Source organism: Anser brachyrhynchus (genome assembly GCF_964034855.1).
Source record: "Anser brachyrhynchus genome assembly, chromosome: 16".
Taxonomy (NCBI): Eukaryota; Metazoa; Chordata; class Aves; order Anseriformes; family Anatidae; genus Anser; species Anser brachyrhynchus.
Window position 1 is genome coordinate 8628312 of NC_137734.1, and position 26559 is coordinate 8654870.

General features: G+C 39.5%; 1 protein-coding gene across 16 annotated transcripts in view; it reads left to right on the top strand.

Moving 5' to 3' along the window:
• LOC308178889 (uncharacterized protein) overlaps nt 1-26559 on the top strand; it is a 173142-nt gene that overhangs the window by 4171 nt on the left and 142412 nt on the right. For 14 of the 16 annotated variants that reach the window (XR_013940015.1, XR_013940016.1, XR_013940017.1 and 11 more), the window contains one exon: nt 4184-4242. Coding sequence is in view for 4 of the 16 variants with exons in the window: in XM_080558089.1 (XP_080414215.1) it covers nt 4239-4242 (4 nt within the window). In the remaining 12 variants the exon portion in view is untranslated. Of the gene's footprint in view, nt 1-4183; nt 4243-7619; nt 11903-14129; nt 26488-26559 lie in introns of those variants that run through there. The other 2 variants (XR_013940018.1, XR_013940019.1) reach the window with 2 other exon arrangements.

Sequence of the window (26559 nt, forward strand, 5' to 3'; positions counted from 1 at the left end):
CAGCTCCTGTCTGTGTGTTCTGAATATGCACTGCTGATGCTTTGAGTATGTTTTCAGGACCAGATACCTCAAGGAACGTAAGTAAAAAAAAACTACTTTTGAGTTGAGGGCTTAGACTAAAGAGAAATTCTGCTTTATGTAATTCTGTCAAAAGTTGGGGGATTTTGTGCATGCAAAGAGGTCAGGTAGAGAATTTTATACTCAAGGTTTTAGGCTGATTACTTAAGAGACCTTATAATCTAGCAGAGAATCTGCTGGGGAGAATGCTTGGCATCTTTTTGATGAGTACAGCTTCTTTCTGAAACCCGTTAGAAGCAGTGGCATTGCTTCACTGCAGAGCAAGCCCTCCTGTGAGTTCTAATCCATGTGAAGTGGACCACTTGACCTTGCCTCCTAATGAGAACAGATAATACCCTAGAGGCTGGAGTTTGTGCTGAAGAGGAGATAAACAGAAGATAGTGGGAGGACAAGAGTGTGAGCAAGCAAATCACAGCTCATCAGCGTGCAGCAGAAAATTTCATTTGATACACAAATGCCAAAAATCTTTGCTCCAGTGCACTTGAGGACTGTGATCATGGGAGATGGCGTTAAGCCCTAAGTGCTACAGAACCACTGCGTTCCCATTGCAGCGAGGCATCTTTAGGCAACGGAGGCGGCGCTGCAAACTGAAGGTCTTGGTAGAAGGAGAGCTACAGAGCAGAGAGGCACACGGGTTCTACAACCTCCAGGTACCCTGTCCTATGGAGAGAATCAGCTCCTCCGTGAACGACAGGGGAAGGGGTCAGCATGGAAGTGGTGTGTGTTGCTAGACTCGTGGCTGCCTAATCAGCTAGAGAGCGGTTGTGGCTCTCGGGGTTGGCTCCACGTGGGTTTGTGCGTGGACATGGCCTCGGATGGAGCACTACTGGAACGTGGGTGCCTTTACACAGCAGCTTGGGCCAAAGGGACCTAGGAGCTGGGTTGGATCAGGAGCAAAGGAAGCCGCAGACTGGAAAACGAGCATGGATAACAGCGGTGAAAAGGAGATATACATGAAAAAAAAAATCTGATGGCAAATTAAAAATCAAAATGATTTAAAAGCAACACGGGTTTTCTGACGCGTGGTTCATGTTCTCATACAGCTCACTGGGTGACAGCACAGCCATGTTAATATTTTGGAAGGTGCCATCCACTGGCTAAAACGCTTTACATGCTCCAGCACAGACCTCTGGTTTCAGAGCTGGGGAAGGTCACCGTGTTTAGATCTCATCTGTCATATGGTGGTGGTAGATTTGTCACCAACGTGTCTGTACATGTGTAACCAGGGATCAGCTGAGCTAATCTTGAGTTTCAGAGGGATGACTTCAAAATGTCGTGATGTGATTCACACATTGACACAGAGCTTGGTGCCCTCCTGCCTTAACCTAACTCGTTGCATGGCTCTTACCAGTTCTCAAACCTTAGTGATTCAACCTGGCCCTAAAATGATTTCTGTTAAAGAGGATTATGAGAGAGAAAAATACTTGTAGCATTAAGAAACACATGTACTAGTCAAAGAAACCGCTTGGTGTCACTCTTTTCCATGGTTAATACTGTATAAAGCTAAGGAAATAGCTAATTGTTCTCTTAGTTGGTGTCTCCTTTTGGAAACATTGCTGTGGACAACTGGGTAGGAGCAGAGCTGGTCGTGTAAGGAAACAAATGTTTTCCTCTTTGAAATGAACTGCTTTCTGTAATGATAATTATATCAATACCCTATATTACTCATTACGATGCCTCTGATTCTAAATTTCAGCCTTGTCCTTGGAGAATCTGAATAGTTGTAGCTTATAAACTGTGGGCAAACAGGAAGGAAGGGAAGATGGGTAGGGTGGAAGGGAAAGAGCAAGATGCAGAGGAGGCTGCAGCACAGCAGCATGTCATAACTGGTTGTTTTTCTGCTCCAAAACAAGTAGTGGAACAATTGTTGTAGTCTTTTGTAAGGTAACTATGGCCATGTTTTTTCATTTTATGAAAAATATGAAACATAGTTCAAAATTATTGTTGCACCAGTGCCGTAGGGTCTCATGCATAGACTGTCCCCTTTTAAATTAGGCTCTGCATGAAAGCAGGATGAAAAGACCACCATTGAGCCATTTTATCAAGTAATAAGTAAAGTTCTGTTTTTGTTTTTTCCCTTTGTTTTAGGGTCTTAAGGCTGTTAGTGTATTCTTTGAAAACTGCTTTAAGAGTTGATGGAAGATTATTAAGAATTGTGTGACTTAACTTTCTACATTGTTCCCTTCCATTCTTCATTGTGAATATGCACTTTTCCTAGTGGCAAAATATTTTGGTCTAAACTGCATCTACATGGAAAATCAACCTTTGCATAACTTGGTTCATTCTGTAGGATTTTTGTCAGTGAATTCTGAATTACTTCCTTCTCAAGAGGAAGCAGTAACTTTTTTTTTTTTTTTGAAAATATGGCACTATCTAATGATAATTGGGATAGAGTAGAATAGGTAATAGGAATGACTGGTTGGGAGATCTATTGAGAAAGTCTGTTTTCATGACATTTCCAGTTTTAGCTTGCAGTGTAATGAGGATAAATTAATCTCTGGTTTATGGATTTATATTTTCAGTTGAAGCCAAAGGGTACAACATGTATTAACTAATGCTGAATTTGACTCCACAGGCTCCATGCTTTTGGATGCCTTTCTCAGTAGAATCGAAGGTCTTAAATATATTCCAGTCAAGAATATGGGCTGAAAAGGGCCACTTGGATCAGAGATCTGACCCCTACAAATGTGTGCAATCATTTAATAGATATTTAGTCCTCAAATGACACTCTCCACATACATCCACAGCAGCAAAATATTTCCTAACAGTATATATGAAATTTAAGATCCACCTTGCAAAATACTAGAAGTTGCAAAATCTGCAGAGCATTGCAGGAAAATGGCAGGGGAGATAAAAAAAAAAAACAACACATTGCTAGATCCTTGTAATAACGGAGGATTAAGTAACTGAAAATGTTCTGTGATCTCAGGACAGAACTCTTTTTGCACTTTAGAGACGAAGGCCTATTCCCAAAATAATACTTCGCAAAATCCCCAAATAATTCCAACATGTATAGCCTGGGACACATTGCATTCTCACCCCAATATATTTTGCTTCAGATTTTAGCTGGTAAACTGTCCATTAGAACCTGACAGTGGAAAAGAAAAAGAAAGGGTTGGATCTCGCTACTTGCTCTGCTGCAAAAAAAAGGAAGATGCTTGTCCTCAAACATACATCCTTCCTTCGTTCTGCATGGTTCAAAGAAATTTAATAAGTAGCAAATATGCAAAATGTGTTATGTGGATTGTGGCAATATAGGCGATTCCTCACAACTAGCTGCAAGGTTAGCTATCAGGCTTATTCTTTACTATTTGGAAAGAGAAGTCCTGTACGACTGGATAACCTGAATGCTGCCAGCAGGACCAGGATAATAAAAGCTGTGCTCACTGCCTCTATTAAAAGAGAGTGAGAACAACCTTTTCAAAGCACATCAGTTTGCACTAAACTAGCTTTAAGAAATGTGTGTAAAGGAAAGAAGGAATATCTACGTGCTATCTATATATTGAAGTTCCAGCCGTGCACATTTTGCTGCTCCTGATATTTTTCAGCCTTTGTGGGTTTTGCAGAATGTGTTTAGGGCTAATATACTACATGGCAGCAGCGAGTAGAAGTAGAAATTTGTAAGCTTCCAAAGACCATTTTACCACTGGATGGCACTGTAGTCCTTAGTGCTCACAGTAATCACAGCCCTAAATAATTTTTTTACAATTAAGAATTTTAGGTCAAGCAACAGCTAATAGGGAAATAGTTGCTGGAAAGACTTTTTATGGATAATGTGATGTTAATAAAATAAAATTGCATTGCAGAACTGGCTTTAATTTCATAGCATTAGATACCAGGAAATCTGTGTTCAAATTGTGCCAGGTTGCTTAGTTTTCTAAACAAAAATTTCAAAATGCAATTCATGCTGCTACAGGGTATTTAGGTACTGTGTGCTCTTTACTAGAATGGAAGATGTTATTGTTATGGTTTCTGATTATAGGATATGTTATCCCAAGGCTTTTACTTGCTGTTTTATGCTTTATGCAGTGTTTTATATTAATGAAAGAATAATGTTTTCAGCAAGCTTTCTTTAAATAATCCCTTTTCTTTTTCTTTACAACAGGGATGGCATATCTGAATTTGGAATCACCTTCACCTGAATATCCTAGGGCTACAGAATGGGTGAGTGTTTAAGTCTGGCCTTATTGCGGAGATCTTGCAAGCATGAATATGTTTCAAGTTGAAGACAAGTGTTTAAGGAAGTGTCTGTAGTCATTCAAAGTTGTGGCTGCTCTTTGTACATATGCAAGGAGGCATTAACTTAAATTTGGTTTATTGGTACACCGTTGGTTTAATACTGAGACCATTATGTCACTGTTATCACTACGACCATGGCATGGCATTCAGTGCAAGCAGGCCAGCTGCAAATTTACCTAAGTTTGCCATGGCATTTTGCAGTCTGCTCCGATTTTATTCCTGCCAGTACACGCAGTCCGAAGCTATGAGAATTATATACATGAACTGCTGACTAGACTTGAAGCTGTATACCCAAAAGCCAAGTCTGTGGCAGCAATGTGGACCTAACCTCACCTCCTGTGCCACCTGTTGCTGGTTTCTGTGGCGTACCACCCCCTCAATTGTGCCAGCCCAACTATTTATGCAGCTGCACTTGGAAATGGATCTGGGAACTCATCTACTTGAAAAAAGATCCTAGGTTTTCTTCTGGCTAAGTTTTAAGTCAGAGCAGGCCTCCAGTATAGGGAACCATGTGGCTACACAAAGCATGTTTTCTAGAAAAACAGAGTGCAGTAATGCTGGGGCAGGAAGATTACAGGAGACAAATATCAACACCTCAAGCCACTATTGCCACTAAATTCTTCATCTTGAGACACCACAACTAAATCTATGATTTCAGTGATTCACAGAAAATTGTGATTTAAGTTAAGGTCATATTTTAAATGATTCTCTCTGGACCTACTTCCATATACCATCTCCTGACGGCCATGGATATAGTATAGGCCATGACGAGCATAGATAAACAATTAGAAGCACAGCTCAATGTGGAGCTGAATATTTATTACAAAAAAAAAAAAAGCCATAAACAAGATCACTGTAGCAGCAGAAAATGCCTTGTGTGGAAGGAGTGTTTGTAATTCTTTTTATCTAAGAAGAGAATGAGAGCTTCCAGTTTCCTATCAACCTCTATTGGAGGAAAGTAGTGATATGAAAATAAGAGTATGTCCATTTTAACAAGTATTGTGAAGCAAGGGTGGCTGTTTTTGTCCTGTCCTGTCCTCTAAAGACCAATTGTTTCTGGAGGCATATTTTACTTCTTTTATAGTATGTGATTTCTAGCATTCTTAATATATTTCCCATAAAGGAAAAGGAGCTCAGATCAGCTCCTTTTTTACTTAGTCCAAGAAAGACTCAATATAGCTGCTTTAAAAACCAACACCGCATTTGGGATGGCAGTAGGTGGATTTACACATTGTATTCCCCCAGCACTGTAGATAAACAAGTATCTTTCAGCTGAAATATTTTTTCCAAGTCAGATGTAATAAAAATTCCAAACGTGGCCTAGTTCGATAAGCAGGCAAGCCAGAAAAATACTGCTGCAAGGGAAAGAAACCTCAGTGCATGGTTGGCCTTGGTCACTACCTGCCAGGAGAAAAGGGACCTATGAAACTTTCTTCTAACGTATTATCTGACTCTTATCTACACAAACACTTCAGAGTTCAGGAAGAGCAGCCAAAGTCAATTTTTGCTTAGTGTGTTTAAAACAAAAAATAAACAGAAGGGAGAAGTGCGTGTGCAGGAGGAGGTGTTGGGGTGGAGAATGGATGGGGTGGTGGGATTGGGGAGGGAATGTTTTAACCTGCATTGACTCTTCTGAAATCTCTTGGAAGTATACACGGTTTTTTGAAATGACAATGACATTGCGCAATGCATAATTGGGGCGGTGGAGAGCTGCTGGCTTGCGTCTAGGGGCCAGTGTTCTGTCTGACCTTAACAGGTAGGTGAGACAATGGTATAAATTAGAGAACAGCTTTGTCATTACTGTATGCCAGTTAACTCACTCCACAATGCCTGAAAAATGCCTTCTGAAATGCATAAAACACAAACGGAGTTTTCAGGGATTAGTGTGTTAATATTTTAAAATACTAGAATAATAAAATATTTGCTGATCCTGCAGTACTCCAGAGTGCCTGAAATCTTGTGGGCTCTCACAGTGTGCACTGTCCAGACACAACAAAATCCTTAGAATTTCAGGAACACTTTGTGAACTTACCTGCCTTGCCAGCTGAAAAGAGGCACCTTAATGTTACTTCTGTCTGGATCTGTCTGGTGATTGAGAGATTAGCTATTCTCTCTTCCCACCCTTAACTGAAACGATATTCTCAGACCACCTGTCAAGTCAGCTTAGCACTGTATTTAAATTGATATGGCAATATTTCATCTGTAAAATTCTCCTTCAGTTTACTAACACCTTATTTATTGAATGTAATGGCTTATAAAAACTACAGGGGCTAATGCTCTTGGAATAGCTTGCTGTTTGGTGGCCAATCAGCACTGTTTTTCAGAGTTGCTCTGATCCAAAGGAAGCTCCAAGAATGATTGTGCCTCAAGAGATGTATTTCCTTCCAATTCTGTAATATCGATGCAAAGTATAAATGGTTTGGCATCATCTTTTATGATGCAGCCTTGGCCCTTTTGTTATGTGCAATCTGCTCTGATATTAAGGAAAAAGGGCAAGTTGCAAGTCCCTTGTTTACTACTTCTTCTCGTTGTGTGAATTAAATAGGGTGATGTACAGAAATTCGTTTCCATGAACAGGATTTCATTAGATTGAGTGGGAATTCAAGAAGGAATTCTAATCTGATATTGTTGAAGGTTGCCCATGTTCTGCTTCTTCATGGATTGTATGAAAACTAGGGTTGGGGCAAAACTTGCAGCTTGTGAATTTTCCAATTTGTACCATACACACCAGCTGGAAAAGTTGGTCTTTATATTTAATGAAAGAAAGGAATGATATTAACGTTTGGTTGGAAGAGATCTCAAGAGGTAATATTAGGGATCAGCTAGAAGGATATTTTTTCCAAATGTCTGTCTGTGGATTCCCAAGCAGAGAGCTACAGAATATATTGGGAGTGGAAGGGAGGAGAGTATATTGCCAGAGCTGCTGTGATCAGAGTGCAGGGTATATCAAGGAGTTGGAGGTGAAGATAAGGCTAAGCAAAGCATTTCCATGCTTTTGCCTATTGCCTTCTCTCAGGCGCATCTTCTGTTAGCTCAGCAGCTTGCAGCATTGACCTTCCATGAAAACATCTATGTGGATATCCCTTTCTTATGATTAATGTAAGAAACACTGAGAAATCATCTGAGGAGAGGAATACTAAGAGCACAAAATGTGTTGGAGCAGGGAGGATAAGCGGTCAGATGGACTTGAATGGACAGTAAATGGGTGAAGATTCTCTAATACCCTCAGACATTGTATTCCAGTGCTCCAGTACCATCATTATTAGACATTTTCTTCTTTTTTTTTTCTTCTTTTTTTCCAGTGCTAAAAGAGGGAAAGGATTAGCCTGGATGTCTTGAAGGAGTATATAATTTATGTACCAGTAATGATAAGTGATATTCCAGTAGAATTTTCATGTGCTGATTTTACATATTAAACTGTTTAGAGCAGATATTTTGGGCATCCAAATGCATATGTAAATGTCCATGAGAATGGTTTGCAAACCAATAAGGAAGCTGAATGTGCATGTGGCTGATTACACTGGTAAGCACCTGTAGGAGATGTGGGATGTGAGCACGGTTCTACCAACTGCATGTGTAGTCAGAATAATGAAAAAACAGTTTTATAAGCATTTTGAACTTACATTTGCATGTTTAGCATCTTTAAAAACCAGTTACTTTGTGCCATCAGTCAGCAAGCATACCACATGTGAATCTTTTTTGAGTACTCTGGCTAAAGGATTAAATCATAACCTTTGCTTATTTATCATGAAGGCAGCCCTTCCAGCACGAACGAATGCCTATTTTGTAGCTGATAAATTAGGAGGAAATTTAACCAAACCAATTTATTCTGTTTTCTATGAAAAATCTTGTCTGTGAAAACAGAAAAGCACTTACAAAATGTCAACATTTCGCTCCTATCTGCATGCAGATCGATACGAGTGGGTCACAGCAACCTCTCAGAGAGCAGGTCTGCGTGACAACCAAAACTAATATGTATCTACCGGTCTCCGAAAAACACACACACAGACCACCTTTATGCATGGAGTGTCTGCTCCCTACGAGCTGATTTACATCAGAGAGGTCTGAATGATCTTGTTTCAAGATGGCTTCTTTTAACTTTTCACTGTAGCAGGAATTTCATCAATACAGACAGGCATGTTTAATCTTTAAGCAGGTATTCTGCATTGCTTGGTGTTTCACTTTGCTTCTTTGTCAGATGTCTATCTTATATTTAAACATTTTTAAAAGGCACAAATGTGGGAAAAGTTCTCTAATTGCATGTGTAATGACCACCACAGTATGCAGTAAGCAGCATACGTCTGTGGCTTGGGACAGCATTTGCAAAAGCTATTACCTAAGAAGCTTAAAAGACATTTCTGTGGTACGAATGGTTGAGATGCTAAACTGACACAGGAACATGGTGCACACTGCTGCAGATATATTACTTAGCATTACCCTAAACTGAGGTGTAGCAAAACTCCTTTCTGCCCCACTTCTGGTTGCCTCACATCTCATGATTTAGCAAACCTGTTTCTGATTTGGGTGCTAGTGTTCTGTCATTGTGCATAGATTTGGAAGTGCATGTACACTGTGTGATGTGAAAATACCAGCAATCTGTTTGGAAATTAAAGATGCAGGTACTTCAGTTTTGTAACTCCTTTTGAAAATCACAGAATAACTGTGTACAATGTCCTGTATGGTGTACAGAGTCCGAATTCAGCTGAGAAATAAATGGTAAAACTTTTTTTTTTTTTAAAAAAAAAAACACAACAAAAACACCCTAAAAATAGTGTCTGATCTTGGTGTCATGAAAATAATTCTTCTTACCTAGATGCATAGTCCAGTAATACTGGTCGGATTTAGTGTACTCTGTGGTCTGTGTTTAGCACCCCTATAATTTAATAAGGAGCCAGGAAAATGTTGATGGATTGAAGGTAGCTTTAATTTTAAAATCTTCAATGAAACAGCAAAGTCAGAAGATAAATATAAATACTAGGGATTTAAATTTAGCTCCTACTCTTTGGCAAGTTAATTGAAAACTGAAATACAAAGAAGTCAAATATGAAGTACATTGCAAAGACCTGACTTTCTGTTTTTAAGTTGTTTTCTACTAAAGGCTTTTCATTTACTACCGATTTCATATGTGAGGTCAGATTCAGCAAAACATTTTAACTGTATGGTGGACGTTCATACTTAAGAATGTCCCTAAGAGGTCTGCTGAATTAGTCAAAGTTCTGAAAATTAAATTGTCTATTTAAAAGGTAATACAGAATACATATCCAAATTTTCCCTTATCTGTCATGTTCTTCTATTACTTATTAAGATACTGCGCTGTACTGTTAAACATCACATCTAAATATAATATTTAATAAATAAGAAACGAGATGGAAAGATGAATGTGTTCTCCTCTACCCAAAGGACGAAGCAGTTAAAACTATAACCAGATTCCTCTGTGTCTGATCTTTTGGTGATGAACACTAGCTCAGTAAAACCCTGAAGTATGTGGGACAAAAATCTGGCACAAATATAAATCTGAATCATTGTAAGCAGTTCTTGTAAACATTTCTCATCCAACAAACCCCAAATTCCTAAACACTTGATAATGAATCTTTCTTACAGCTCTCTGTAACATCTGTTTTTAGTTCAGGTGCAGCAAAGGCACGCAGCGTAGTGTCACAGTTAAGATGTGGCCACATCACCCAGAGAAGTCAAGAATCACCAGGCCTCATAAATCACTGTCTGTCTGCTGAGCTGTAGTCACTGACCATGAAGTCATTTTTAGCCTGTGCCAATTCTGTAGTAAAATGTGTTAGATTAAATCATCGTGAAGGTTAAAGGTAGGGCCTAGCATTACATTTTGGAGGTTGTATCTAGTCCATTTTAGTTATCGTGATTGCGTTCTTGTAGACTGGAGGAGACTTTAACAGGAAGTTAAATGGCAGGACCCCTTAAGGACCTTACAAAAGGCAATGCAAAGTGGCAGTCCACATGCACTTCTAAACTACTTAGGTTATTTAAGTGAAGGAAGCGAGTGGGAATGGTCATTAACATGCAGCTAAAAGGGTTATTTTAGTTGCGTTATTTGCAGACCTGACAACTGAGACAGCAACTCCACAGGAACACGGGTTATTGTCTTCTCTTTTGACATTTGAAATGCACATTAGACAATCCAGGATTAACCAAAACTGTGATTGTTTAAAGTCATAAAGGTTTTGGTATGTGTGCACAGGCATCATTTTTGCTACCTACCATCTGGAAATCTCAGTTATTGTTGCAGAGCTACAAGTGTCTGGTTTACATTTTGTGGGGTTTGTGTAGAGTAGAGTATATTTTACAAGATGTTTGTTGGCCAGTTTCAATTCTTTCTCCAAAGCTTTATGCACAGGAAGGGAGGGAGCTGGGAGAACTGATGCTGTTCCGCTTGGTGATGGGGATAGAGATGCAGACTCCCACCTGTGTAGCAGATACCAAGCATCCAGTAGCGTTACTCCTGATTTAAATATGTCATAAAAATTAGGCTATTAAAGAAAACAGCGAGAAAAGAAAAAATCTCTTTTCCCAAAGGAAGAAAATGAAAGGGTGAAGGGGAAACAATGCTTAATTAGGTCCACTGAATGCGTGCTTTGCTACAGAAATGTGGGCTCATGTGGATTGCATCAAGGAAACAGTCTGCCCATGGGAAGAACCAAATGGTACTGTTGGGTCGTGCTAGCTGGCCACTTGCTGACCAAAATAAGAACGAAAACCTCCTTTGTCACCTTAGCATTTGACTGACGTAGCACCCATCTCAAGTTGTCCAAGGATGATTTATTGACAGATTGAAAATCAGGTGGTGTAGTGAAGAAATTTTGTTATATGAATTGTTTTGATCACTTTGTAGAAATTCATTGGTGCAAGTTTAAATCTGGTGAAGATTTGGCTGTCAGTGTTATATATATATATATGTGCTCTCTGTGTATATATATGCACACATATAATATGTAATTTATATTTTAAATATATTTGCAAATGTATTTATTTTTTCTTGTATAAAAAAATCACAAAAACCAAGAATACCTCATAAAGTAGAGGCCGTGATAATTTCTCAGTACAATGAAAAATTGTTTCTAAAATACAAGTATTCAGTATTAACTCTCTGTGAAGGACTTTGTTCACATGATTGTGTATAAATATTATTTTTATAACAATATTTTTAGTACTTAATAATGAAGGCAAGTAGTTCCTCTATTTTTTTTATCAGTCTGTGCTTTTACATGACAGAATTGAGTAACATTCATATTCCCTAATTGTAGGCACACTTTAGCTATATACTCAGCTTTTACTTACCTGTACAGTATAGAAAGAGGTGGTGAGTTAGAGCCAGGTGCAAGGATACTGCTGCTCTGTATTGACAGTGGATTAAGTGAGGACAATGAACTTCCCATTTCGGTATCTAGTTTATTGTGTACAAGTCAGTAGTATGAATTCCATCTCTCTTAATAATAAATTTGAAATTACTGATTCTTTTTCCCCATAATGTACCATTTCTGGCAGTTTGCTGCTGATTTTGATGAAAATGAAACTGAGCTCTTATTGCAGGTCAGGAGACTTTAACAGTTATTTCCATACAACAGTAATTAATTTAATTAAATAAAAGTGGCAAGAAGTCCAGGAGGGAAGCAAACAAACAAAATTCCTTTCGGAAGGTCTTTGTGTGACAGTGCATGGCTTTCAGAGGCAGCAAAATCAGATCAAATACTACTTTTTTAAATAAAATGAGGCACGATTTTACAGTTGGTTTCAGGGCCATTTCAGCTTTTTTCTTTTCTTTTTTCTTTTTCTTTTTTATAAGGGACTTTTAAAATGGAACAAGGGACTTCACTTTTGTTACAGCAAAGCATTCTCTAGTATTAGAACATCATATTTTATGAGGTGAAGAATCTCGCTTGCCAGAGTGTAGTTTTAAGTGCTGGAAAAGGCAGTGTCTTCACAAAAAAATGGATTATTTTTGAGTGAAGAAACATGTAGATCTACAAAATACATTCCAGCATGCAATATTTCAGTAAATCACAAAAATCTGTGGCTCAAGGTTTTGTATTCCTTACCTGTGTATTTCTATTTAAGATAAGCTTGTAAAATGAATGAGTACTGGTCGAGAGTTTTTTAGGAAAACATTGTTTCTCTAAAAATGCTGCTTGGTTAGAAGAGAAAAAAAGTCTTGTGGACATGTAGTTTTACAGAAAGCTTCTAAGATCCAGAATGGAATTTCTAGTCAAAAGAAAAGAGTACGGAAGAGACTCCAATTTTGGAAAATCAAGAAGCCGTTAGCACTCATAACAGGAACTAACTTTTGTCTCCTCTGTCTCAGAGAAGTGCCTTAAACAAATGGCTCTTTGAAATTTGGCCGCCTGTACATGGGTTATGCACTCGTGTTCTGCTCTTGGAAAAGAAAACAACTGGAAGGTCTTCTGTCTGTTCCAGTGCAGAATGCAGCTAAATGCTGAAACTTTGGTACTTTTCTCAGATATTTTTCCCTGTCCAGCCATAAGTGGTATAAATAGTAGCTTAAACCCAACAGCTTTTAGCCTTTATATTATCTTACCGTGCATCTTCGTTTCACTCTGCCTTCTTTGGGACATGTACATATCATGTTTGTCTTACATCTGTTACCCAGATGAACAATGCCATGGGATGCGTGACCCACCTAATGGCTTGAAATTCTGGCACCGTGTCATTGGTTACAATAGGTGGGGCTGTGTACACCCAAAACCAAAAATGTGTGTTTGGACAATAAGATGTTTGGGGCTTGTTTGTCTGTGTTTAGGTTTGCACAGTGTGCACATAAGCTATTGATCCCAAGTAAATAATGAAAGAGAGAAGATCCATTAAATAAGTTATTAAAAATACCATAAAACTTGTCAAATAAATAATTTCACAGGCAGTAGAGCAGTTTCTTAGGGATTGGAGAAAATCCAGACTGTTCTCAAGCAAAATCCAGTTGAGGTGAGATCAGAATTTTGCATTGGAACTTCACAGTCCAAGGGATTGTGGAAAATGCTGAACTGAGTAAGTTTTGTGAATTATTATTTTTCACTCCCGTAAAGCCATGTGTGGAAGAAGTACATATATGTAAGACAGTACTATTGCCCAAACAATGGTAGATGCTCAATAGAAAAATCCTGTCAAAAAAAAATGGCCTAATGTCTCCGTAAATACAAGGCGAGGCATGTTCAGTGGTCTCAGATCCCAAAACAGTGATTTGTGCTACCCAGTCAGTAGCATCTCCCTGTTGCTCTGAGCCACCATCCTCTTTTCCCCTTCACATGCCATATCCCATGATTTTCTGAAATAATATCACCTGACCCAACGTCCATTTGCTGTGCATACAGCAGTGCTGTGGCAACAGTGCGGTGCTGCATGGAAGAAGATCCTTGTAGAAACTCCTCCACATCTGGGGAACGGGTTACTTCTTTTGGAGTATTATTCCCCACAGGGCACGCTTTCAGAAAGGGATTTTCTCCTCAACCTATGCCTTCAAGGTAGCAAACTCAGTCTTTCACCCCTGTGAAAGCAGTTCTGATAGTCTACCGATGCACATAAATCTATGGTTTGTGAAGCGAAGCTAGCAGGATATCTGGTACAAATTAAGAAATAAATCTGCGGCTACTTTGAAAATAGTCTTTAATGCTCAAACTGAGAGCAGTCAGTAAGAATAATTTACAAAGGAAATGGGAAAGAATGTTACGATTATGGTTTATGTTGGGAGATTAGGAAGATTGTGTTTCACAGCTATAACTTTGTCTTTCTGAGATAATGTAAAATTGATAGAAAACATTTTTTTTCTACGTGAGGCAATGCGAGCTCTGGTAAGTAGGGAGAGAACACGAATGGTGCAGAGCATTGCGATGCTGAGTGCTGCAGTTGAGCAAGTGGAAGAACTGCTGGATGAACCCCTGGGTATCTTTGCCTATGGTCAGAAGAGGCTCAAATCTAGCTCCCATCAGGGACTGCGCTGTGACCGGGCAGGATGGCATTCTAACAGTACTGAATTTTATCGCTGAGAATTGGCACCGTTAAATATGCCTATATTGCTACTGCTAATTAGCAGGCTCCAGTGATGATGAGAAAACTAAGATATATGAGGGATTTATTAGCCACTGGCACTCTGGTTGAAACTCTCCATGGAACAGATAACTGCACTTTGGGCAGGGCATTTTTTCCATGCAGAGTGGGTATGCTATTGTCCATATTTGTCCAATTTCAGCCTAAGTAGTTCCAGATTTCAATAAAACACAATGTTTGTGAACTTTTTCCTCTACATATGTCTCTAATGACTGGGTATATTCAGCCGAACACGGATTTGAATTCTCCACTTACTAATGCTGTGAGTCTGATGGTCATGACCCAGGCCAAAAGAAAATGGTGAAACTGGCTTCTGGAATGTATGTGCAGTGCAATGCGCATGATTCTAGTTTAGCTTCAAACCGCTGAAGGATGTACATAGCTCATTCCCAGGATGTCCATCCTGTTTTGAATTGAACAAGAATATGGTCCTTAAAGAGCCACTGAAATACAGAGAGCTGCCTGGTGGTGTTTGCTGAGCAACCTCAAATTCCACCGCCTTTAATTGAAATTCAGCATTTCTGTGAAGAGCTTGAGAACACCAACAAACAAGAAAGTGATGGACAAGTTTAGAAGCAGGTTTTGTTTGAGGGATAACTACAGTATTAAATTTCAAATGAAAACAATCTAGCGCTACAACAAGCACCAACGATAATTGTAGTTCTTGTGCAGAAGTTTTAGCAGTAGTCTTTGAAGTGCTTAGTAAGGGAAATCAGTGCCCCTAATCCCATTTTTTAGATATAATCTGAACTGCGGAGGGGTGAAGAGACTTCCCCAGAATCTGAGTGCCTGCCAATGACAATCCAGAAATGGGGTGTAAGTGGTGGGCATCTCACTCCAGTGCACCGCCCGTGGGATGAGAGCCTGCCAAAGGAGCCTCGGAAGGGCACGTCGGTCTGTCTGTCCACCTCCAGAGCCAGTTTAGGGCTGACCTCCTCGAGTGCCATGCTTGGGACCCCGTGCTTCTGCCCACTACGTGTGGCTGGGGACTGTCAGCCTGGCATTCTGAACCCACGTCAGCAACAAGAATTTGAGTTCTCGCTATGCAAATATTTCTTAGTATTTTCTAGATTTTATTATCTTCTTATTTTTGCATGCTTAGCAGTATTTCAGAAACTTGTTGGCCGTATTTTTTTCCCCAGAGCCTTAATTGTGGCTATGAAGAGAGTGGAAAGATTGTTTTTCTGTCCTTAAACTGCTTTTTGGATTTTGAGTATTAACACTGCAAACTTTTCAGTCTCTACTTGACCTGTTTAATATTTAACTCAAATAAACACAACTGAGGGTTTTTCATACAAAACTAACTATTGCAGGCCAAAAATCTTTGGATTATTTTGTTTCAAACAATTTGAAGTAAGAAACATGAAATAATAGACTTTTTGTCATGCTTCAGCAAGTGCTACAACAACTAGAAGGGAAATTAATAAGTATTTAAAGACACCTTTATCTGTGTGTGCTGTTTCTGTTAGTATGACCTGTTGGGTGCTGTGAAAAAAGGCAAAAGCAAAATATTAGGCCTGTACATATAATTTTCTGCTGCTTGTTCTCCATCTCCTCCTCTTAACTGGTTCTACTGTGATAAGTTCCTGCTTGTTGCTGCTTTTTTTTTCTTTTTTTTTTTTTCCATAGTAAAACTTTTGTCCCGGTGCCAGTACATCATGTTCCTGGTTAGAGCGTGACGTCAAATGGTATCTGGCTCCAGGCCAGGGAATGCTGCTGGGAAGCAGTGAATGAATGAATGGATTTTCAATTCACATTGTAGTTGCCTCGTTCCGAGCCAGGAATCTTCATGTAATATTCAGTCAACTGGCTAATGTAAATTTATCGGTGTTCCTTACTAGAAGTAGAAGGAACTTCAGAGAGGATTCAGAACTGGTGACGATCACTATAACCATAATGGAAGAAAGATGTGATTCAATGCATGGTGCCTGCTAAATATAGTAAGAAAAAGAACCCTGTGCCTGCAATAGTTACTATCTAGTGTTCAGAAACCGAAAGGGAGGACAAATTCCAAATTTTAAAAATCTCTGTGAGCTCATGTAGTATGTGTTCCTATCAGAAATAACACATCCTTAACTCTGCATGACCATACACTTCTTTGATCTGTACATTTGCAAAGCTGAGGGATCACAGTTACAATTCAAATTGGAATTTACCCCTGGAAAATTCAGAAATTCCAAAGTGCTGATAAAATTTTGTCCGGCAAGTGGTTCGGGACATTGCGTATGTCAGCATGTGAAAGAGGCACATGAGCAGTAGCAGTGGTTTCCAGCCTCCTCTGAAGGAACCAGCAAGAAACACAGCAAAGCTATTTTGTATATCCTCTTTGATGCTAGTCAGTGAAAAACTGCCAATTTATATGACCTGTGACAAACACAGCTGTGATGTGTGGATACTGTGTGCCCTTAACAGTGCTTGGGATGTCAGCCCATCAGCAGCCACGTGTCTCCGGACAACTACAGCTACAAGCTCTGAGCTGCTGAGGTCGGGATCCATAGGGGAGACTGCAGCACTTCTGTCTGTTAGGACCTCTTTCATTTTTGGAGAGGTTTGACACTGTAGCCTGAGGCTCTTTTTACAGCTGGTTGTGAGAGGACGGGGATGCAGCGAGCTGGTATCGTGTCGGACCCAGCCTGCACAGATGGACTGTGGAGCAGGGAATGTTCCAGGGGCTCTGTTTGCTGAGATAGCTGGCTTAGAAGCAGTAAGATGAAACTTAGCCTCCGGTGAGAGGCCTTCACTGGGATGAAATACTTGTGAGTGGTAGAGCCAAAGGTGCCTCTAGCATGTCTGTAACAGCACGGGCACTTCGTGCTAACGTGGTGCAAGGAAAAGTTGTATAATGTAGCTGTCCTTGGAGAGAAAAACGGCTCACACCAGCAAAGTGCCATTTTCCTGATTTCTCTGTTTCTACCTTATGGGTTTCTCCTAGCACATCTTATGCACCTCTCACCTACGTAGCATGTGCCTCCAGGGGTCTGTAGTGTAGACCTAGCCTGAGGCTTTAAGGCTCCAGTGCTCTTTTTCTTAGAAATTGCAACAGCTCCTTTTTTTCCCACAGAAGTAAAGGGAACAGCAGTGGGTGTGGTAACTTAGTGATGGGTGGACCTCAAAACTTCACATTTTATTTGGGTTAATTCCCCAAAATTTCCATGCTGCTCGCCCAACCAATTCAAACTGTTTTGATCAGCAGAATTAAGCACAGTATAATAGGACTGGCTTATATGGTGGCACTTCTGAATCCAGACAGTGTCACCACACATAAGTACAAAGAGGTAAATAATGACAAGAAATTAACTGGACTTCCTTGAACCTCCCCAGAAATATTCTGTTGTATTCACAGCAAAGGTTCAGAGCGGCTCATGTTTTAATTGAACCACTTCACTCATCCCTAAATGAAAACAGTTGCAAATAGTGTCCAATGTACATAGCCCCAGGCACTGTAAAACAATCAAATGAAAAGACTTTTCTTTGTTTTATTTATTTACTTGAAGCTAAAGAAAAATGCCAAAATTCTGTCCTTGAACAAATCACCACTTTTCACATACTTTACCCCAGGCAGAAGTTCCATTTTTTTCCTAACTTATGAGTTGTTTTTGTTTGTATTTGTGTTTGTATATTCTTGTATATCTTATTTGTTTACTTTTCCTGCTTCTTAAAATTGTCTCTTCTCTTTAGAAGTGGGAGAGAAGGAAAGAAATCGAGGTGAAACCACAATATGTTTTCATTTTCATGTAACAAACATCTTTTTTTCACAAGCTTCTGCAGGCACTAAATACCAAATATGGTTTGAGACAATAAATTATAACGTCCTTTAGAGAATGAGGAGCTGGGAAGAGAACAAATGCAAGTGTTTGCAACATGTGTTAAGAGAGAAAAAGAGAGATAGCTAATTGAGATTTCTTTGTTAACTCTACATTGTCTCATAATTTATATTTGTAAAAGATAATAATGGTAATTATCCTTGTTCTGATCACTTTCAGTTTGTCTTTACACATATGAATAAGTATCATTATTTCTGTTTTTCAAATTTTTGTGGTGTAAAAGTAGCAAAATCCCCATGGCAGTTAAAGCTGACATTTTCAAAAGATTGAGAGTCTTACATTAGTCTTCATTGGTGGTATCCTGTGTCGAAGTGTGTTACCAAACTGAATCTTAAGTAGAGCAACAGGTAGGCTAACCAGTATTAGAGAAAACACCTGGAGGGAATGAGATAAAACTTCACTTGCCACTGATTTCAAAGACAACTGAATTACCTATAATGATTGTCCAGGAAGATTTCCTTTTATGTGTCAATGCAGGTTAAAGAGAAGCCATTCATTTATATTAGTCCAAGGTAAATTTCTACAGTAATGGAATTATGTAGGGGGGGCATAGTATAGTGGGAACAGAACTCTTGTTTTGTTAGGTTTGATATGTTATTCTGTATGTGCCTTTTTTCAGAATCGTCTCGTTAGGCACCTTCAAGTAAAGGTTAGATATTATTTTGTAGGGTCTCCCAGGGTCACTGGAATTTTAAAGCAGTACGGTCACATGAGCTGGATCCCAGTGACTTCTCCTTTTGCTAGAACCCAGCTAGAGTCCAAGGAGTGCAGCATCAGAAGCAATTTAGTTTCTCTGCCCTGAATTCTGCCACTGTGTCCTTGTTTCACCTTCTCCCACCCAAACGTACTAGAATTCTTTCCTTCCTTGTTCATTCAGCATACTGTTCATGTCTTATCACCAGACGAACCCCACATACTTAAGTGTTCAAACAAACCATACAAAAATTAACGAGGCAGGTCCTGTGAAAAGCTGTAACATTTTATTATCTATGTCCTGCTTTAACCATCTCTACTGAAAAATGTAAATTAGATGGATAATGAGACAATAAATGAGTTAAGGAACAATTCCTACCTTCGAGACCAGTGTGTCTTACATCTGCTGCCGCTGACATTGAGCAGAAGTCAAAGGTAAACTCTGCATTGTAGGACTTGCCCTTAGAAAGCTGAACATTGAAAAAGAAATACGAGATAAATTGGCTTCATCAGGGACTGCCCTGATTCTTTTAAGTAAGGAGGAAAAAAACAGCCTTCTGATTTTGCAACTCTGCGTATATAGGTAAATTATAAGGAATGTTTAGAAAATCATGTGAGTTCATAGGTTAGCCCCTATATTTTTTGTTTTATAAACAGATATGTGTTTGTAAGTAGCTTTTGGATGCAATTAAGCATGTATTAGTTTAAAAAATTATGCCAGAAAAATGCCCTTTTTGGGTAAAGATTAAGTGCATTTGAAGGAACAGTGAGAATCAGCAAGACTCAAGTGGACGAGGACAATGCCCAATTACATTATAGCAAAAATCTGCCCGTGGCCACTGTCTTTGGAAAAGCCAGGTTTGGTTGAAGGGATAGCTACCAGAAAATCCATAATATACATAAACACAAATCTTTTGTTTTCAGGACATCATGCGTATCCTCATAATGGAAAAGCATATGCATTTGTTTAATATTTGGGATTTCCCAATCATCTGCACATTTTTAGTAAATAAAAATATTGCTGTAAAATCAGCATAATTTGCTTAGACAGGAGTTTGGGATTTTTTGTGAAGAAATTGTAGAATCATAAAATGTTTGTGTCTGGGAGGGACCTCTGGAGGTAGTCTAGTCCGAGTCCCCAGCGTACAGCAGGACCAACAAACACAGAGCAAGCTACTCAGGATCACGGCCAGTTTAGTTTTGAATAGTTCCTACAATAGAGGCTCCACAGGCTCCTCTCAGGGCAAGCTGTTCCAGTGTTTGATCACCCTCACAGTAAAAAACCTTTTTCTTATGTTTATGTCTTTCTGTTTCCTGGGTTTCATAATGTGCCCATTTCCTCTTGTCCTGTCACTGAGAGCTACTGACTGTGGTATCTTCTCTCCCATCAGGTATTTATGCACATGGGTAAGGTCACCCTGAGCCTTCTGTACTTGAGGCTAAACAGTCGCAGCCCTCTCAGCACCTCCTTGTGTGTCAGATGCTCGAAGCCTTTACTTGTCTTAGTGGCCCTTTTGTGTTCTGTAGAGCCAAGGATTGGACAGAGCACTTCACAGGTGGTCTCACCAATGCTGAGCAGAGGGAAAATACCCCCTTCCCTGACCTGGTAGCCAGGGTGCTGTTGGCCTTCTGTCCTGCAAGGGTGCATTGCTGGCTCAAGTTTAAGTTGCTCACCAGGGCCCCCAGGCCCTTTTCTGTAAAGGTGTTTTCCGGTGGTAGGTCCCCAGCCTGTGCTGTTTTGTAGGGGTATTCCTCCCCAGCTGCAGGAGTTTGTATTTGTCTCTTGTGAACTTCCCGAGGGTCCTGTCTACCCATTTCTCCAGCCTGTCAGGGTCCCTCTCTGTGTCTGGTGCAAATGTCTATACTTCATTCAGATGAAGAGTCAGTAGAGGAAAAGCTTAAGTACAAGGAAGTATTAAGCATGCATTTTAAAAATACACACTCAAGAAAGTTTGAGCTGAATTCCTCAAATCTGGAGCTTTCAACACGCAAAGAAACCAAAATCTGCATTCGTGAATTGTCTTAAAAGCCTAAATGACTTATTCTTTCCAGTAAAAATAACACTTAAAATAAATGACAGTTACTAAAAAGTAAAAATTATTGAATTTTGCTATTTCTGCTAACCTTTAATGGAAGACATAGTATACAATTACCTTCAATGCAAATGATATTCAGATCTGTAATATGCTATTTGGATTCTGATTCAGCAAAATGTTTAAACAGTCTACTTGAATAGAATTTTAACCTATCCAATGTCGAGCATGCTGTTGACTAGAACTTTAATTTTCTCATCTATAAAATAAGCTTCTAATACAATAACCCTTACAACATCAGTAGATATATGAGGCTGTTGCAGGTGTTGAAACATAAATCCTTCTATATAAGAGCAGGCATTGATCTCAGATGATGCTGGGTTATACTCTTGTGAACTCTTAGAAATAGTTTTTAGTTTAGCAAAAACCCCAAAGTTCCTGATATGGGAAATATATTTCTGATGTAAAGTCACTTTTATAATGATTTTAGAGTTGCAAATGTGCTTGACTGAAAAGTGACTTGTGTGAACAGGAACTTTGCGTGTTCCAGTGGAGGAAGACGTGAGCCTCAGCTAAGAAGGGAACTTGCACAAGATTTCCCATGGCCCCAGAAAAAAAAAAAAAAGAGAGCATTGTGGTGTCAGAGAGAATTATATTTTTCTCTTCTCTGCTTGCCCCGTTGTCTCTGATGATCTATTATTTTATGTCACAGCTTGGTATTTTAACTGTGGAACTAACCTTCTCATAAGCAGAGGAAAAGGTGATGAATGTTATGCTTCTTTTTGAAAGCACTGTTAGTGATCTTTTGGGTTTGTCCTTGTCTGTGTAGTGTAAAATGATGTTTGGATGATAGTGTTTTGCTTGGCTTCTTTCCAGACTTTTTGTACTTGCTTTCCCACTTCTCTGTATGTGAAATATCCGATCGGTGATACTACAAAGAGGTCTGCCACCCTGTCCTAGGAAACAGAGGCATCGGCAGCTGTAATGTCTTTCCCTCTGTTCATAGGGGAACAAAAGTGGTCTCAATGTGTGTGATTTGTGGTTGAGTAAGTTTGCAGAGGTATTGCCTGAAAAAGGATGAGACTTGGAAGCTCAGGCAAACCGTTTCCCCTGGAATACGTAGTGGCATTGCTACCTTTTCAGTTCCAATTTCTGCTGTATTATGAAGGTCTGTCATCTCCAGTGACTGGGCATGGGACGTGGTATGTAGCGTGTACTGAGGACAGCAGTAAGATGTGCCAAGCACATTCTGAAGAGCCCTGTTGGTTACCAGCATCTGCGGAAATCCTGAATCTTACCCAGTCCGTTTGTACGAGAAACAATCTAGTGACGGAGGTTTTCTCAAGATCTTGAGGACTTTCCAAAATTGTCATGGAGCTCGTACATACAGTGGAAATGTTACATGGGTAACAGTATAGATTTAATGGATTATATCTGGGCTTTCTTGTTGAGTCATTTTAGAGTCCTTACTCATAAATTTCCCATTGTAAAAATGGAACAGAATTTGATCCATTACATTTAATGAAAAAGATTTCAGAAACTTACCAGCAGAAAGGTCCTTGAAATTCTTCAAGTCTTCATCTTAGTACAACAGATCCCTCCCATCTTGGTATCACGGTTTGAATAAAAGAGGATGTAAATGGAGTACCCAAATTTGCATGGTAATCTGGTACTTTAATGACAGCTTAGGTTTATATCAATATACTATTCTTTCCTTGGCTATAGTACACAGAAGGGTTTAGGTAATAACATTATGATCATAAATTTAAAAATCTCCAAAGACAGGAACTTCAGAATTCAGATTAATATTTAGATTTCTATCTTGAGTAGATATATTTTTTGTCACCAGCGTGTGATACGAAAATTTTCAATTTTATTCCTGACTGCCTTTGAATTCATGAGTGATTTTGGATGAACTGTTTCTGCCTTACATTTCTTTTAACAGCTTTTGGCATATCTTTTCAACATTAATATTAATTACTTCTACCTTCTATATTGAAAGCTTGGGAAAATCAAAGAGAAAAATGGCATCTTGTAGACTTCACGTCTGTTTGACTCTGCCACCCAATGGCGTACTTTATTATTACTCTTTCCATTTCTTAGGACCTGTTCCATTATGATTTTATTTCTTTAAATGCAGACTTGTGTCCAGCGATACCAAGTTCACATCAATGGATTAACGTTGTCCAAAGATAGGACTTGTAATAGAAAAATGTCACATGGATTTATTTATTTTTTAAACTAGATTATGATATCTGTGGTGCTGAATACCATACTCAAACTGCTTACATCTTGCTTTTGGAAGTTTCCGATTCCTTTGAGGTCAAAGTTTCTTTGATGTAGCACTGCAAAGGCCTAAGACAAAAGAGAGGACAGAAAAGAAGGGATTGCAATTAAACCTGCTACCTTTTAATATCAGTTTTGTCAGAGAAACACAAAATGTCTGCCCCTGAAGTGGTTAAAAATGTGAGATCATAGCATATATAAATGAGAACTTTTAATAGAACTTTAAACCATAAGTCTGAATTGTTGTACAACCTCTCGACCCCTCTGATGACAGGTAGAGCTTTAATATGAAAAGCTTTGCTCTGTGTTACACCAGAAAATGTGCCAAAGACATCCAAGCAAAGTATGTACGCACTGCAAAAAGCTGAGTGGGGTGTCAGGATTACTGCTAGACCGGTCATTCCTCTCAGGTGCTTGTTAATGGAACATGGAGTTTTTGAGGAAATGTACAAACTCATTCGTCCTTATCAGCACGTGGCCAAAAGAAGTGCCGTCAACTGTCAAACCTGGCAAGCGCTGCACATACTGTACCCTGAGAGTTCAGTCACGATGCTATGGGGTTGTTTACTTTGCTGTTCTATCTTAAGAGTTGTACAGGTGTGTACCTTCTGGGAAGATAAAAAAAGGTGGGGGCTGAGAGGGGGGGAATGTTTAAGAAGTAGGGTGATAAGAAACAGAGTGCTATGTTGGGAAAATCTGGTCGAGCACAGAAAAGGTCTTCAGTGCAGGGAAGAACAAATGGACACTTTGAGGTTTGGTGCAAGTGTAAGCTTATCCCACTGACAGTGTTCAAATACCAACATTTATAATGATGGTAATCTGTGTAATATTTACAGGACTTGCAACCCAGCTAGCCTTGAAATAGTAAAAAATGCAGAACCATCTCAAAGCAGATGGGAGCTGGCAATATTATATGCTACGTGGTTTTAGATTGCATTCAGGCTTTACTGAAGGCAGGCTGCATGCGCCCATTCCCACCCCATTTTATTTTGGCATACTGACACATGAAGGTTTGGTGTTATTGACATCTGAATATTTGATTTTGTCTTGATTTCAGGATGTCAATCTTGTCTTTATTTAAGAGAATAGCGGAGGTGCTGGTTGGACAGGACCTTTATTGATAAGCTTCTTCGACCTCTTGCTTGAAGCAGGACCAGTGAGTTCAGTGCACTGTGTAAGTCAGAGCTTTAGGATGTCAGAGTACTGCTGAAAATGCTGAGCTGTTTGATAGGGATTGGTGAAAGCAATGGTAGTAGTGATAGATAAACACAATAAAGTGAGTCTTCATAGCTTGAGCTAATCAGAATACTGCCTAAGCTGGGAGGTACTTACAGTTGCTTTGGAGTGCCAAGATTTCAATAGGAAAAGAAGCCTGAACTCCAACACCCATAGCGTTTTGTAATCCTGCTGCAATTGTGGGGCTCACCTCACACCTGGGAAAGCTCTGTGAGGAGTATTTTTATTTTTTGCTGTTGTGGCAAACAGCAGGCACATGGGCTTCACTGCAAAGCCCCAAAGTGGGGTGGCCGGCTGGGTTGGGTGGGCAGCCCGCCAGCGTCTAGTGACAGAGATTATGGGGAATGTAGTTTGCTTCTTTCAGCAGCCTCCACAAGGAGCGGCAAGTCACTCATTCCCCAAGGCACTTCAGATAAATCTGCTTTGCTCAGAATATATCAGAGTACTTTGGCTGCCTGCTTTATCATGCACCAACGGACAATTGCAAAGCCAAAGTGTTGTTTGAGGAATACTGAACATACTAATGTACTTTCACCACCGTATGTGTTAAAAATACATTTCTCCATCAAATAAAACAGAAGAAGAGCTGGTGTGTTCTAATATTGTATGTTGAACATATGTTTCTCACCCTAAAAGCAAGTGAAGTGGCTTTGTAAAGATACGATTCACGGCTTTCTTTTGAAAACAACACTGGGTTGAAGTGAACAGTCCCACTATTTGGCATGGTAGTGGTAATTTGTGTAACATTTTGGATAACAGCTTTTTTCATAACAGATTATTTTTATAAGATTGTAGAACTGTATTGAGATGTTAACTCTGGTTTCCTAATGTTTGTGCGTTACTGTTACGCTGCATTTATTTAACTAAAAATAATGGCACAAAAAAGTAATGACTGTGTATATGCACTGTGCTGTCAGGGCATAGGATGACTTAGGTAAGTGATAAGTTTATTTATTTCAGTTTGTCGTGCCCGTTAGCTACTCGATGAAAAAAGATTAAATTTCTTGGGGCCTGGAACTAACATTACCTATACCAAGTTTTTTTGCCAGTCAGTACTCTCATTTTCAAGGTATCAGGGACAGTTGTAGTCTCTGTAAATTAGTGAAGGACGAGGAAAATTTATTAGTTTTCCTTCTGTCATGTTAGGACTTCATTGACAGTGCTCAGCAGATCTCTTTGTGTTTTCCTCTACAATTTTCCTTCAGTTGATTTTGTGTTAAGGGCTAAGTCTTATCTGGCCTGCATTTTTTTGAGGAGATGCTCAAATATTCTGTAAAGATATCTCAGGGCTAATAAATTATCTCCTTCCTGTCATCCAAAACTTCTTGTTGTGAACCAAGCTGAGATTTATTTTAAAGGGAAAACCAGCTTCAAAGCCTAGCTCCTCAGAAATATGTATCCTCCCACAGCCTGAAAGCCAGTGATAGTTAGCTACCAGTGCATATGCAAATGTGATTCATTTATTAATGGCTTATGTGCTTTGATGAACCTTACAGGCCTGTACTGTAACTTGGAAGGAGTACTGAGAATTAGTGATTTACAAAATACTGGGTACTAAATTCTCGGGCCTTGTTCGTGGAGCTAGCACTGCGTCTGCATTGTGGGACTGCATCCCTGCATCCAGGCGGTGCTGTGGCTGAAGACCGGGGGTTTTTAGCAAAATGTAATTCAGATGAAGAGCGATTCACAGCGGACTGTTGCCAGATTAAGAGCAAAATATTTCAGGGAAGAGGGGAAGTTTGGCTGCACAAGGGAGATAGGCAGAGTGATGTCTCTTGGAAAACTGCAGCATTCTGTCACCTTTTCTCATGTCCCGCTGGGAGGGCAGATTTCTGCCCTCCTTCTCTGGAAGGATGGTGAGGGAAACTGCCCCAGTACCCCTTTGTATGTATGGACTCAGCTAATCCTAATTTCCCCCGGGCTATTTGTGCCCTGCCTGCATTGATCATCTAAATTCAGGCCAGAGCAGAATCTGATATTTAGTCTCCATTTTCTTCTGTCTTACTTTTCTTCACATTCACAGTCCTTACTGGATGAGTAATCTGTACTGTAGAAGGCATCTGTCCTGAACACACAAGGTAAGGAGC